Consider the following 15100-nt stretch of genomic DNA (forward strand, 5'->3'; position numbering starts at 1 on the left):
GTCTAACGAGCATCTGGTACTCCTGGTTTCGCACATCTTACACCAAGACGGTGATTTCAAACTCTCGGCTTGAGACGTCATGAAGAGAGAGCTGAAGCTGAAAGCTCTCCATTTACATTCCCACCCTCAGCACGAGCCCACAGAGATGGAGCAAACTGATCTGTGTTCAGCTTGTGGCAGAAGATGGGAAAAATCAGGAATGTTTCTTATAACTTGATGATTGATACTCATCCCTGAGGCAGTGAAACAAACCCACCCAGAACATTTCCACCACCGGGCTTCACTTCCTGAGGTTCTCTACTGCGCTTAGTGTGACCAAACCACTCCATCCAACAGCTCCACCTTTGATCCATGTATCCAGAGCGGGGTGTTCCTAAAGATCTGACAGCTGCTTCATGCTGCTAATTTGCTTAAATCTCCACCACCTTTTTCAGAATGCAGACGGACCAACAGCAGCTCCGTGAGGATATTGTGGAGTTACTGTAGACGTCTTTTTGGATCGTTCTGTTCTTGGGTTGAATTTGCTGGTGCAGCCAGTCCCAGCAGTAAACTCTTACTCTGGATTAGGGTGTGTACGTCCCAGCAGAAACGTTTTGGTGCTGATTTTACTGAAACATCAACAAGCATCAGCTTTACAGGGCTGAAGAACCAAAATCTGCAGTTCCTCTAATGTCCACTAGAGGCTCCAACACTTTATAGCCTGTCTATATTAAGGCTCAATGTTTGCATTAGGGGCGTGGCCTCTGTAGCTGACACAGGTGGCTGTAGCTGCTAGCTGTCTGCTAGCTTCATCTGACCTGGACCTCCAGTCTGTGTTTGTGCTGTTGGAACCTTCAAATTATAATAATGACATTATTTGACCCGTAATATGGCAGCTGCGAGGTTATTGTACTAACTGTTCAAGAAGCCTGAGCTCCAGGTGCGCTGAGTGGAATTCCAGTATTTTAATTGCATGTTACTGGGATATAACACTCCACCCTCTTTGAAGCTTTATAAAGTGGGCTGTGGAGTCCAGGAAGTGATGGGTCGGTGTTTGATGCCTTCAGACTGTCTATGAAGTTTTAGGTGTTTATAAAAAGTGGATCTAAAGAGTTATTTTGAGTGAGGAAAGAAATGAAAGGTTATTTTTGGCTGTCTCAGAGAACCTCTGAGTGCCGTCTCCCAGCATCATCATGACAAACACAAATATGTTGGAGACGTGTTTGTTTGCTGTCGCCGTGCGCACACTGCTGAGGCTGTTCAGCATTGCTAACCTGCACAAACACAGCATATATTAAAGAGGTTAAAGAAATCTCTCCTCCCTGCATGTTGGCGTGTGCTGCATGCACCGCTGTCTCAGTGTGCATGCACAGATCCAGTCACAGTTACAGTGAGTGTGGGGAGCTGAACCTGCTCTGGCTGCAGCCCGTCGTCTCTTTACAGCCTCCATTTGTCTCCCTCTTGTTGTTTGTGACACTTAAATTGGACTCTGCTGTGACAGCTTGATCTGAATTATGGCACAGTCGCTTCATCTCCTGCCTTTACCTTGTTTATCTGTCCAGAGACCGTTTGTTTGAAGCAGGTTTATTTCGTCCCCTCAGGCTGCTGGCTTTATATTTCACGGTGAGAATAAACTCTTCATTCTCATTAAATAAACAACACAAAAGTGTTTGTATTTCATTAAAAGCTTTTCATTAGTCACACCAAAGTTAGCTTCAAAGAACCAGAAATGGATTTCAGCAAATTCAAAATATTAACACAAAAGAACAAACTGCATTTTTTCTACTCAGCTCTCTGCCTGTGTTACACATGAGGACACAGATATGAATGCACCTTCCACAAACTGTTTCCCCAGACAAATTTCCAAACATCCCGGTTTTATTTTGGATGCATCCATAATTTCACTTTGCACACACAGGAACAAAAACCAAAAGCTACTAGGCTCAAAATGATGCTAATGGTCGTCCTTTGTGCTACGAGCTGCAGCGGTTGTAGTCTCACACACGTCTCCTGACCAATCCTGAGCATCTCTGAAGCTCCTCCAGGTTTGATGGTGTTTTCACCATCAGTGGGGCTGAAGCCCATCAGTAACCTTCACTTTGGTCTTCTGGAGGTGGTTCTTCACCACAAGACCAACGTGATGACCAAACGCAAGTTTCTGGTTGTTGTCGTGCTGGAAGGCAAAGCCATGACCCTGACTGCTAGAGGTTTTCTTTCAAAAATGCCAGCTCTCATGGAAAAACCTGCCACCGGCATGAGAAAGATAACCGCTCTTTGTTTATCTGAACTCTTTTGTTTTTTAGATGAGCTGGAAGTTTCACTTCTGCCACACGCGTATGTTTGAAGGTTCAGGGGGGCACCGTGTGATGCCTGAAGCCGAGTGCTTCCACTGCTTTAACCTGAGTCGCTTTTAGTGCCTAAATCTAACTGGGGATGTTTAATGGCTTCCTGTAACAAACCAACAAATGAAAAGGAAACGAAAGAGTAAAAACATCACAAAAACCCACAGATTCAGCTTTATTTAATGTACACGGACAAAAAGCAGAAAGCTAACTTTAGGTCATAATGAACTACAGTCGAATTTTGAACACTTAACACAAATGAAAAGAATCCTGCAGAATTGGTCCCATTACTGAATCACACTTTGTGCTCCACAGCTGGTGACATAAAGTTGTTTCTGTCATTTATCGGTTTGTGTCCTGAAGCTGCAAAGTCTTCAGATTTTAACGAAGCGGAGATCAGCACGAGCCGCTTCGAGCACTGAGGCAAAGCTCGACGTGCGTTTGTGAAAGCTGCTGATAGTCGTCTCCTTCCCTCTGAGATCACCGTGACACTGATGCAGTCGGCGCTGCAACACTAATAGAAACACATGTGAGAATGAAATTGCTTCATTTTGTGAGGGATGGGAGATAATCTGAGCACCTGCTGTATCCTTTGTTTCCTCTGCTGTTTTCTTAATTTGAGTACCTACTTGAATGTCAATGATTTCCCTCCTGGCATCGACTCATTTCTGCAGCAGATGAAGGAGCAGTTTCAGATTCGAGCAGGTGGATTAACTCAGTGCTCCCTGCTGTGTGCACACATTTCTTTCTGCAGGGACGAGGGAAAGCTGAGATTTTTTAACACCTTTAACATCAGCAAATAAAAGACATGCCTGGTAACCGCTGCCAGAAACGTTCAGCAGAACAATCCACCAATTCCAAGGTTAAATATTTGATAGAAACATTAAGAAGCAGCTTTTTGTGCTGGCAGTGAATCCGACATTATTCAAACAGTCACAGATGAAGCACGATCCAGCTCTGACCCAATGGGGCCGTGGACACGGGACCTCTGACGGCTGCAGCGAGTCCCTCTTGTAGGTTTACACATGTGAGCATTAACACTGCTCCTCCTGAATCCAAGATTCCAGAAGCAGTTGGAAACTCGACTCAACCAGAGAAGTCGCTGCTCCTTTGTTCTTAAATCATCTGGCCTGGGAGAACCTCAGGATCCTCCAGGAGGACCTGGGGAACATTGCTGAGGTATATCCTGTTAAGCCCGACGCTGCCATGACCCAACTTTGGAAAAAGGGCAGCAGGTGGATGGTTTTGGCTCAGGCGAGTCAAGAGGCCAGGTCAAGACCCGTGCACTTACTTAGGTTTCGTGTTATGGCGGGACCACTGTCCTGTGGGTCATGAACCTTTAATAACGTACTCTTGTGGCTTGAAAATATATTTTAGCCAAACTTTAGTAATGCTAGATATGTCTTAAATTATAATCATCTATTGTCCAGCCTCAGAAATAGTGGAGTGTTGGATCGTAGAAACATCCAATCAAAATATTTCTAGATTTGGGGAATTTCACTCATCAAAACTGGACGGTCTGGGTTTGGACCTTCGTTATAGACTCATGATTCAGTCTTCTGGAGCTATATAATAATTCATATTCAAATTCTGTGTTAGTTAGTCCAGCATGTAGTTTTCCTGGTACCTCAGTCTTGTTATTTCTGCTTCCTGGTTCCCTATCTTAGTTCCCGTTCATGTCCGGCCTGTCTTGGTCTCGTCTCTGCGTTCTCCCTGGCGTCCCTCGTATTTGGTCAGTCTTGTTTCCGTGTTTGTTTACTTTTAAATAAATAAATAATAAATTAAATTGTATTCATATAGCACCTCTCTAGATAGAATCACAAAGTGCTGCACATAAGATAACAAGACATGAAAAGATTTTTTTAAAAAGACAATATAAAACAGGCAAAAATTAACCAAAAGCAGTTTTTGTCTCAGTGTCAAATCTGTGTTTCTGTTCTGTTATTTCCTCTTTTACTTGATCAGCCCATGTTCCTGTGCTGGTCCTGTCTCCACTGGTCCCATGTCTGAGTCTTATCTCGTCAGCTTCCTGGGTTGTGTTCAGTTTTGCCTCCAGCTTCTTGTTAGTCTGATTTAGTTCACCTGTGTTCCCAGGTGTGTTTGATCTCTGTGATTGATCCAAACTTCAAGCCTTAAAACGTTTTAAACAGGTAAAGTGGTTATGAGGGGGGAACTTTTGTCTCATGCTGTAAACATGTTTATTTCTGCTGTAAAGTTTTAACTACTCACTGCTGAAGCCTCTGCTGGACATTAGAGGAACTGCAGGTTTTTGAGCTTCAGCTTTCCATGGAAGCTGCTGGAGCCCAAACCCAAAGCTTCAGGAGACTCAGACACAAACATGATGCATCCACGTGCTGCTCTTTAATCTTCAGAGGTTGAAACATGCTTTGAATGACTGTGGCTGAACCAACTAACTGCTCACACCATTCAAATTAAACTGGATGTCTGACACTGATGAACAAAAGTACATGTAATTTAAACTCGAGGTATCATAGCTGTCACTTGTGACACTGGATTGTATTTCAGGTAGATGTGGAAGGTCAGATTCTGTGTGGTGCCTCAGTCTGTGGGTGGAGGTGGAGGGGAATATGCACAGAAGAAGAAATTGCTTCGTCTGCCGGCGCTGCAAATGTCAAAGCTGTTGAAAGAGATTTAGGAGCAATTTGTCATGATGATCTGCTCCCACTGATGAGGTCAAGAGATTCAAATCAAGTGTTTCATCTGCCCATGTGGAAAAATCATCTGTCCTGTCGCCTCTTTTAGTTTTTATACTCCCGAGATGTGAACAGCCGGAGAAGATGTGGAGAAAATGTCAGGAATCACAGATTATACCGGCTGGATTTATAGTAAAGTGGGAATTCTTGTTTTTGGGTTCTTGTTCTGATTTTGTATTTATTCTAATGATAAGTTTCAGGTGACATATTTCACTTCCTCTCTTAACTTTATTATTATGATAGTTTTTATAACCTTTCCAGGGTTAGTCTCACGGTTCATATAGAGGATAGCTGTACCTGCCGTGACGTTCCCCACCGCTCCATGACGTTCCTCTCGCCATCTTCCTGATTGTAATCTGGATGCAATGAAACATCAAATAATAATAATGATATGCTCACTTGCTTCTGTTATCTGCAGGGTCTGAAGCCGATGGACTTCAACGGTTTAGCTGACCCGTACGTCAAACTGCACCTGCTGCCCGGAGCCTGTAAGGTGAGAGACTGTGATTATAACCGTTCATAACCACAGAGGGTTGGTGTGACAGAGCGGGACACTGGGATTGGGTAGGATGGAGGCAGACTGTGTGGACCTTAAAAGTTCCAGTTGAAAGAAGAAGAAAGTCCCACTGAGTGTTCAGGTGTTTCTGACCAACCTGCAGGCTGTGCGCCTCATGTTTCCAGCAAAGCGTTGCTTGATGAGGAGCACTTCTCGGGAAGGGAAAGAAAAAGAGGAAACACTCAGCTGACCTCCCATCATTCCACAGTGGGTGATGGCAAAAATGACTGATGACTCATTAGTGGCAGTAACTGAAGGATGCTTGTAAGGATGCTCCAGAGTATCCTCGGGTGAAGGAGGTCATCTTAATGTTGTTATGACTGCAGATGCCTCCAGATCACTTCACTCTGTTAGAAACCTTCATGAGAAATTCTTTACTTCCTGTTTTATTTTGAAAGTATTTTTCACCATGTGTGTCTCTGGTGTTTTTGCCTCCTCTGTCTTGTTTTCCTCTGACATACGTTCTGATCTGCTGTCTTTGTCCTCACTGTAGTGCCTGACTTTAGCTGTTCAGTCCTGTGTTACTGTTATTCATTTACTGTTGGGATCATTTTGCTTCACCACGGCACTAATCTCTGAGATTTCATGCTTTCACTTTCATACTTTGCTACCTGCCGGCTCGTCGCCCTCTTTGCGATCGATACCACAGGGTTATACCAGTGATACCAATGAAACATGGTGAGGGCAAGATTTAAGTGTACCGACTAATTCAGCATCCCAGACTATCAAACACTACTCGTCCTTTAGATCCTACTGTCTTTGGAGAGATGTGCACACGGAGACATCAGTGCCCTGACGAAACAGCTGAAGGAATAATAACCATCCTGCAGATACGACACATACTTCTGCTTATCTAGAACAAAGTTGCTGTTGATGTTAGACTTTGTGTTAGGGGAAGCCACACAGTACCAGAGTTTGGTGCTGTAAAGTAAATAAAGATGATGACTCTGTTCTCAACAGTTACAACAATTCATCCCACACGAACATCAACGTGAATTAAAGGTTTTGTTTGGAACTGTTTCACAGTAAAGCCAAACTGGGCCCTTTGAAGGACATGACAGCTTTCATCATGAAAGACGGGCTTGAGTCTGAAAGACTGTGGGCAGGTTAGAAACTCCTAAAAAGAATCTTATATATTATATGTGTTATAAATTGTTTTCTTTTATATCACTAGTATGACCAAAGTACAAACTGTTTGCTTGGCGCTTGTTTAGTTTTCATTGTATAAGCTGGATAAAGGAACAAGTGAAATTCTCTCCAGCGTGAGGATGAAGTAGCATCAGCAGAAAGTTCACAGTCGACAGACGTGTTTCTACACATGAAAATGGGAACTTGGGAAAGTGCAAAGGATTAATACTCAGTGGGTGGAGCAAACGCCTACAGAGAGGTGCACAGCACAGCTGGTGTAACTGAACAAATAAGAGGACGAAGCATCGCCCTCTGACCTCTGTGTCACTCAGCTTCCTGCTGCTTAAAATGGATGTCGTTTATTTCTCTCACACCAGATTTGGTCGAGTTAAGTTTTTGGTTTTTTTAGCAGCTTCGGTAACATCGGTGTCACTGACTCATTGTTTGGAGGCTGTTATTTTTACTCTCTGAATTTTGATGAGCCGGAGGTAAAGATGCCACTCTGATCTGCTCATACAGCCACATTTATTTTTCTGCTTTTTCTTATTTCCTCTCAAATATTTGCCGTTCCAACAGCGTTCACATAAAACACGGTCAGGTTCTAATAATGAAGTCAGTGTTCAGCGCATCAGTAAAGTATTCACAGCGCTTCACTTCAAACTCTGCACATGCAGACATGCACCACTGTAGGCCTGACTGGTGGCGTGCTGTAGAAGCGGTCGTCCTTCTGGAAGGTTCTCCTCTCGCCACAGACCAGGTCTCCACTCTGGACCTCTGTCAGAGCGGCCATCGGGTCACACAGAGTGCGTTCTGACAAAGTGATACGGGACTCTGAATGTTTTTGAACTTCCCGTGTAACAAATAACACACCAAACATGTTGTTTTTGGATAAAATTCATCCTCAACGTGAAGAAAAGTCGACCTCATGGTCTGATTGGTCAATTCTGATTATTCAGGTTCAAAAAGTCGAGCTTAGTTATTAATAACTATTCATTTACCATTATAAACAGTTAGACTACAGAAGCTGTTGGGGACACTCAGCGCTGTCGTGTCAAAGACAGGAAGTTACAGGAAGTTACAGGAAGTTAGGAGGCTGGAATCACGTGACTGTTACTTATCAATATCTATGCTTCAGAAAATCTAAGTGACATCAGTTTTACAAAGTTGATCATGTTCAAAAAAGTGTCACAAGGTTTTGTTTCCCATGGAGGTTATTTTGTGTGAAAGTCTGTGGGAAAAAGTCCTGTTTTTGTTGAGTGCTTTAGTTTGAGCAGTCAATGATGCAAAACTGCTCCAAGAATAAAAATATGAAGCTGGAAATGAGAAGAACATTATACAGTCAGCTGAAATATTTAAAAAGTGATTTTATTCTGGTTTCATGGCCTCTGCGTTTACGTAAAGCCGCCTGTGAGCGCCTGAAATGTACCGTCCACGGTTCAGTGGTGGTGCTGGCAGCACATTTTTGGCTTCAGCTCATTTCAGGATTTTCAGAAGCCGTTTCAAAGCCATGAAATGAAATCCTCCTCCTCCATAGCTGACACGAGGAATATGTAAAAATACTGAGGACGGATTGACTTTTATCCTGATGCTAGTTAAATCTCTCGGCGGGTTTCTGGCACCTTCGCTGAAGTGATGGTTTGATTGTTGCTTTATTAATTGTGCAATCTTTGTGAACTTGCGTTTATTGCTGCGAGGAGACAGCAATGACTGTCCCCAAATAACATTAAAGTTTATCTCCGTCTTGGCTCTGGTGTGAAAAAAGAAAATCTTCTCTCTGACCTGTTTTTTCCTTTCGTTCTGTTGTTGATGCGATCCTATTTTTATTTTACTTTTGTCTTGAAGCGATGCAGCCATAAATTCAGTCTTTAATGTGATTTATACCTGAGTTTAAAAAGGTTTAAACACATTTTCTGCACTGTTTGAATTAATGTGCAAAGCTGTTGAAATGAAATGTCAAACTATATTAGTAATTACTAATATATCTGTGTGTGTGTGTGTCTGTGTCCTTCAGGCCAATAAGCTGAAAACGAGGACGATCCGTAACTCCCTGAATCCAGTGTGGAATGAAACGCTCACTTATGTCGGCATCACAGAGGAAGACATGCACAGGAAGACGCTCAGGTCTGGGTTTATATGTATATCTGTATGTGTGACAAACACACACTGGGGATAATTCATCACATCTCATTTCAGAGCAGTTATGCTTACAGCCATTAATCAGGTGCTGTTACATCCTGGCATTCACGTATGAAGCTCAGTTGTCACATTTCATTAGTTTAGCTGTCGGAGCAGAAAGCTGCACCAAGATGAAATTAAATGTTGTCTTTGCTGCTTTTCGCAGGTATTAAACACTTTTTATTGCCAATATTGTATCAAGATCAGACCTTCCCCGACTCTCTGGCTGCCTCTAACAGTCTGATTGGACTGAATCACTCCTTCACAGAGGATTCAGAGACAACAGTAAAGAGTTCACAGCGAGCTGTTGTGAATAAAGCAGTTTGTCAGAGTTATCAGATAAATGTTGAAATAATTTACACTGCAAACAAAAACCCAGAAATTAACTTTAACTCTCAGTGTCCATAATCTGATGTCAGTGTGAGGGTCCAGCTGTGTGGCAAGCAGAGGTTGGACCCAAACGCAGCACTCTAGAGACAAAACATGAACTTGAACAGCTGTAGTGCTGAGAACTACAAAGTACAAAACAATAAACTCCTGGCGTGGCAACTAAGCCACAAAACATGAAGCACACAGCACTGGAGGGGCGGCATGAACCGTGGATGGTCTGCCCGCCCAGCAAGCGTAGGAGGCGACGGAGGGAGAGAAAGCAGAAGAGGGGATGCCGGTCGGGCTCAGATGCTAGGCTACGCAAACAACCACACCGGCCAGCACTTCCGAGCCTTTTCGTATCGAACGCCAGATCCATCACCCACAAATTGGACGAATTGGAGCTACAGATAGCCACCATGAGCTTTGCACGCAACTGCAGCATTATTCTTATCACGGAGTCGTGGCTTCACCCGCTGATTCCCGACGCTGCAGTCGAGTTAGCAGGCCGCACGCTACACCGGCACGACAGAACCAGCAACTCAGGTAAAAGCAGAGGAGGGGGGCTATGTGTTTACGTGCATAACGAGTGGTGTTGTAACAGCAGGATCATTCACACACACTGTTCTCCTGATTTGGAGGTTCTGGCAGTCTCGTGCAGACCTTTTTATATCCCGAGGGAGTTTACTGTAGTGATTGTGATAGCTGTTTACATACCGCCGGATGCTAACGTTAGCACGGCTCTCAGCCTCTTGCTCAACACCATTAACAAACAACAGCTTGCCCACCCCGATGGGGTTTTTATTGTCGCCGGCGACTTTAACAAAGCGTGCCTAAAGACTGTGCTTCCTAAATTTGTCCAGTTTGTGGACTTTGCTACGAGAGGTGAACACACTTTGGACCGTGTCTATTCAAACATTAGGCATGCTTTCAGAGCGACACCCCTCCCCCACCTGGCTGGATCTGACCACCTCTGCATGTCCCTCACCCCCACCTACACCCCCCTGCTGAGAAAAACAAAGCCCCAGACAAAGACAATAAAAACCTGGCCTGAAGGAGCCCTCTCTCAACTGCAGGACTGCTTCTCATCTACTGTATGGGATTTATTCTCCAGCCACAACCTCCAGGAGTACACGGACACTGTACTCTCGTACATCAGGAACTGTGTTGATAATGTCACCGTCAACAAAAGGGTCAGGGTGTTTCCAAACCAAAACCCTGGATGAACAGCGAAGTGCAATCCCTCCTAAAAAGCCGCAACACTGCCTTCAAGTCAGGGGACAGGGCTGCGTACAGGGCGGCCAGGGCAGACCTGAGCAGAGGGATCAGGAAAGCTAAGGCTGCCTATAGGAGGAGGACTGAAGATCACTTTGCTGACAACGACCCCAGAAAAATGTGGCAGGGGATCAATCACATTACCAACTACAGAAGCAATAACCAGGCGACAGCTAGGACTGATGCCTCGCTGGCTGAGGATCTAAATCGTTTCTTCGCCCGCTTTGAGACGACCAGGCCCTCAGCTGTCACACCACTTCCACCCGCCCCCAGCACCGGCACACTAACACTTAGGGAACATCAAGTGAGGTGTGTTCTAAGGTCAGTGAATCCCAGGAAGGCGGCAGGTCCTGATGGAATACATGGAAAGGTTCTCAGAGCATGTGCTGACGAACTGACCGGAGTCTTCACTAAAATCTTCAACCTTTCCTTGTCATTAAACACCGTCCCGCCCTGCCTCAAAACCTCCACCATCATCCCCATCGCCAAGAAGACAGCTGTGGTCAGCCCAAATGACTACAGGCCTGTTGCACTTACGCCTGTAGTGATGAAGTGCTTTGAGAGACTGGTCTGTCAGCACATCAGGGCCAGTCTGCCTCCCACTTTGGACCCCCACCAATTTGCCTACAGGACTAATCGATCCACCGAGGACGCTATCACCATAGCGCTCCACACTGCGCTGAGTCACCTGGAGCACAGAGGAAGCTATGTAAGAATGCTCTTTCTGGACTTCAGCTCAGCATTCAATCATATCATCCCGGAGATCCTGGTCCAGAAACTGTCTCACCTGGGACTCTCCACCCCCATCTGCCTCTGGATCAAGGACTTCCTGACAAACAGACCTCAGTCTGTCAGACTCGGCCCCCACCTGTCCAGCACCATCACACTCAGCACCGGGTCTCCACAAGGATGTGTTCTGAGTCCCCTCCTGTTTACGCTCTACACATCCGACTGCTCCCCTACCCATCTCTCAAACACCATCATAAAGTTTGCGGATGACACCACTGTGGTTGGACTCATCTCAAGGGGGGATGAGTCAGACTACAGAGATGAGGTCAACAGACTGACTGAGTGGTGTTCAGTTAACAACCTCCAACTGAACACCACAAAAACTAAAGAACTCATCTTGGACTTTAGGCAGGGAAGAGCAGACCCGGCCCCACTTTACATTCACGGGAACTGTGTGGAGAGGGTGCACTCCATGAGGTTTCTGGGCGTGCAGATCTCTGATGATCTCTCCTGGACTGCAAATACCACGGCGGTGGTAAAAAAGGCCCAGCAGCGTCTCCACTTTCTGAGAGTGCTCAGGAGGAACAACCTGGAGGAGAGGCTGCTGGTGACATTCTACAGAGCCACCATAGAGAGCATCCTAACGTACGGCATAACAACATGGTATGCAGGGTGCTCAGCTGCAGACAGGAAAGTACTGCAGAGGGTCATCAACACAGCCCAGAAGATCACTGGCTGCTCTCTGCCCAGCCTGGAGGTCATTGCAAACTCTCGATACCTCAGCAGAGCTGGCAATATCATCAAGGACCATTCTCACCCCAGCAATCAACTGTTTGAACTATTACCGTCAGGCAGACGGTACAGGTCACATAAAACCAGAACAAACAGATTCAGGGATAGCTTCTTTCCCAGAGCTATCACCATTGCAAATAAGCACAAAAACAATTGAACCTGCTTAGCCATACCATATTGTCACTGCCATTATATTATGCTATTATTATTATGCTGCTATTCATACTGTCATACTGTCATTATATTAATGCTGCTATCCTGTAAATATCATACTTACTTTTGTTTGAGTACTTATGTTTGTTTTATTGTACCTTTTATATCTTACTATTTTTTTATTATATTTATTATTGCATTTTGCACCAAGGGAGTGGCACTCCAATTTCGTTGTACCCTGTACAATGACAATAAAGGCTATTCTATTCTATTCTATTCTATGAAGACTGACGATAGACGGAGATAAACTGGAGACTTAAATACACAGGATGACGAGAGGATGGGCAACAGGTGGAAACACAGCAGGAATAAATCTGACTGACGAAACAGGGTTAGCAAAACTGAAGATAACACACCCGAGAAAAGGTAGCTTCAAAATAAAACAGGAAGTGAGACAGACAAAGACATGCGAGCTTAACAATAGCAGAGGGACCCACAGAGGAGTGTGCTAAAGACCGAACACAGAGACGAATAATGGACGGGACATGACAACAAGACTGACAAACACTGGAAACACTGCCGACAACACACAAGGAAAACAGGAAGGGAACGAAACCAGAGCCACTAGGGAAAACTGAACTAGGAAATATGAGTCACTCTGGAAACACCATGATAATTAGTCTAGAAGTCCATAAACACAAAGCACTGGATCAGCGACCCAGGACCATGACAGCCAGTCCAGAGGACAGTGTGTCGACTGGGGAAGATCAAGCCTAACATTATTCATGAAATCACTAAACACCAGTTTCAGAGTGAAAACTACCATCAAGTAAATAAAAGAGCAATGACAAAGATTCAGACCATACTGAGACTCCCCACTTGCCTGATCACGGACATCAGAAAACCCTACAAAGGTGAAATCTGTGGCTTCTTATTCAAACTTGTTGTGAGTCCCTGCAGTTAGAAAGCCTTCCGAAACCATGAAGTCCTCGGTCATGGTTTGTTGGTTTTTCAGCTGATTGAGAGAAACAACCACACGACTGAGTGAAAACCTAACCCTAACCAGGCTGCAGCAGTCACAGTTAGAACCTGTGGTTTGTAGGGCTGAAACATGGTTAAACATGTTTAAACACGGTGTCACACGGTGTCACAGTGGCAGCAGTAATAAATAGTCTGTCTGGGTTCAACGATATAGCACCGGTCTGTACTGATTCTCTGATAGATACTGTGCTGGTCTGAAGAGGAAATTACTGTTTCCACAGCAGCATACAGAATAAAATAGTATAATTCACAAAATCAATACTGTTAATAGTAAAGTGAAAGACTAATAGTGCAGTAGTGCAAAATTTTATGTATAGCAGTGATAAGATAAAAAAATAAGACTCATGCTGAAGTCTGCAGACGATGTAGCGTGCACTGAGATTGTGCAAGAGAGAATTCTGGCCTCAACTTCTAGCGAATGGTAATGCAAGTGGCATTAACAAATAATATATAGAGTGTAAATCTGAAGAGACAGCAGCATGAAGGATAATCCAGAAATGTGTGTGGAGTCTGTCCTGACAGGAGTGTTCACCTGCAGAGAGAACAGCATCATCTCCTGCTGTGTTCCTCAGATGGGTTCTCCAGCAGTGTGTTATAGTGATGTTCGATTCGTGAACGAATCGTTCAATACTCGAGAATCACTTTACTGACTCGTGAATCATGATTCACAAGCCCAGCTGACTCACTGACTCATCCCTGTTGCTGTTAGCAAACTAATTCCATTAGTAGAAATATATCTAGCTTATAATTAAAATTGTGTGGAAAAAAACAACAGCCAGTTTCCTAACAAAAACATTTCTGCTCTGAACTGGGAGAAAAAACCCTGAGTAGAAGCTCACATCAAGACAACAGCTCCTCGGTTCACAGTAGCATCGCTCAGCTAGCATGCTAACAGCACATTTGAGGTACTCACCCCCTCCCTTGCTGTGCTGAATCGTAGAGCGAGCGAATCACTCAGGACTCACTCACCCCCTTCCTCCTGGCTCACAGCTTCTTCTTCTTCTTGGTTGGCAACCAATGTTAAGGCACTTTACCGCCCCCTGGCTCACAGCTCAGTGGACATTTAGATGAGAAAATATATATTTGACACATTTAAGGAAAATACCAATAAAATAAAATAAAAATAAATAAATGTTCCCTTTAGAATTTTTTTGCTCTAAAGAAAATAGTTGTTTTCTTTTACAATCATTCATCTTAGCAGTAGGATTTACATGAAAAGAGAAACAAATTAAGTTTGAGTGAAAATATACATTTTTGCACTCTCTGGTCAACTGACTCAGTGACTCAAATGACTCAAGAAACCCGATTCACTTTGGTGAGTGACTCATTCAAACTCGATTCAGTAAAAAGAATCGAATTTACCATCACTAGTGTGTTCAGTCCTGACCCTCACTGACTGACTGACCAATGATTAATTCATTCCAGCCTTGCGCGTTAGTTTTTGCTGGTACCTCTGGCACAAAAGCAGAGAAAATGGCTCTCACCACTGGCGACTGGTAGAAGATCTCCAACATGTTGGTGCACACACTGAAGGATCTGAGCTTCGTCAGAAAGTAGAAGCAGACTACAGCGTACTCTGTTGGCAACATGCATGACGTACAGAACACATGACAGAGGCAACAGCTCCTTTCAAAGTGACCGTCCTGCTGCTTTTTCATTTGACTTCAGAGTGCAGCATAATCAGAACTGTCCTGTGGAGAATTGTGGTGTGGTTTTCTAAATGATGGAGCCCACCCTGTACTGATGAATGTGTGTTTGCAGCACAGTGGGACAGTGAACACAGGATGATCAAAAAGAACTGAGCGGGAAGCCTTCGATTACGGAGCTCGGGAGCAAACGTGTGGAAA

The 15100-nt window shown here is 44.3% G+C and overlaps 1 protein-coding gene across 1 annotated transcript in view; it reads left to right on the forward strand.

Moving 5' to 3' along the window:
- The window catches only part of doc2a (double C2-like domains, alpha), a 51913-nt gene that overhangs the window by 7331 nt on the left and 29482 nt on the right, over nt 1-15100 (forward strand). Inside the window, exons 3-4 of the mRNA XM_063470895.1 lie at nt 5454-5528; nt 8731-8840. Of these exons, the coding sequence (XP_063326965.1) occupies nt 5454-5528; nt 8731-8840 (185 nt within the window). The remainder of the gene's footprint in view (nt 1-5453; nt 5529-8730; nt 8841-15100) is intronic.

The sequence above is a fragment of the Pelmatolapia mariae genome, linkage group LG4, assembly GCF_036321145.2.
Source record: "Pelmatolapia mariae isolate MD_Pm_ZW linkage group LG4, Pm_UMD_F_2, whole genome shotgun sequence".
Classification (NCBI taxonomy): Eukaryota; Metazoa; Chordata; class Actinopteri; order Cichliformes; family Cichlidae; genus Pelmatolapia; species Pelmatolapia mariae.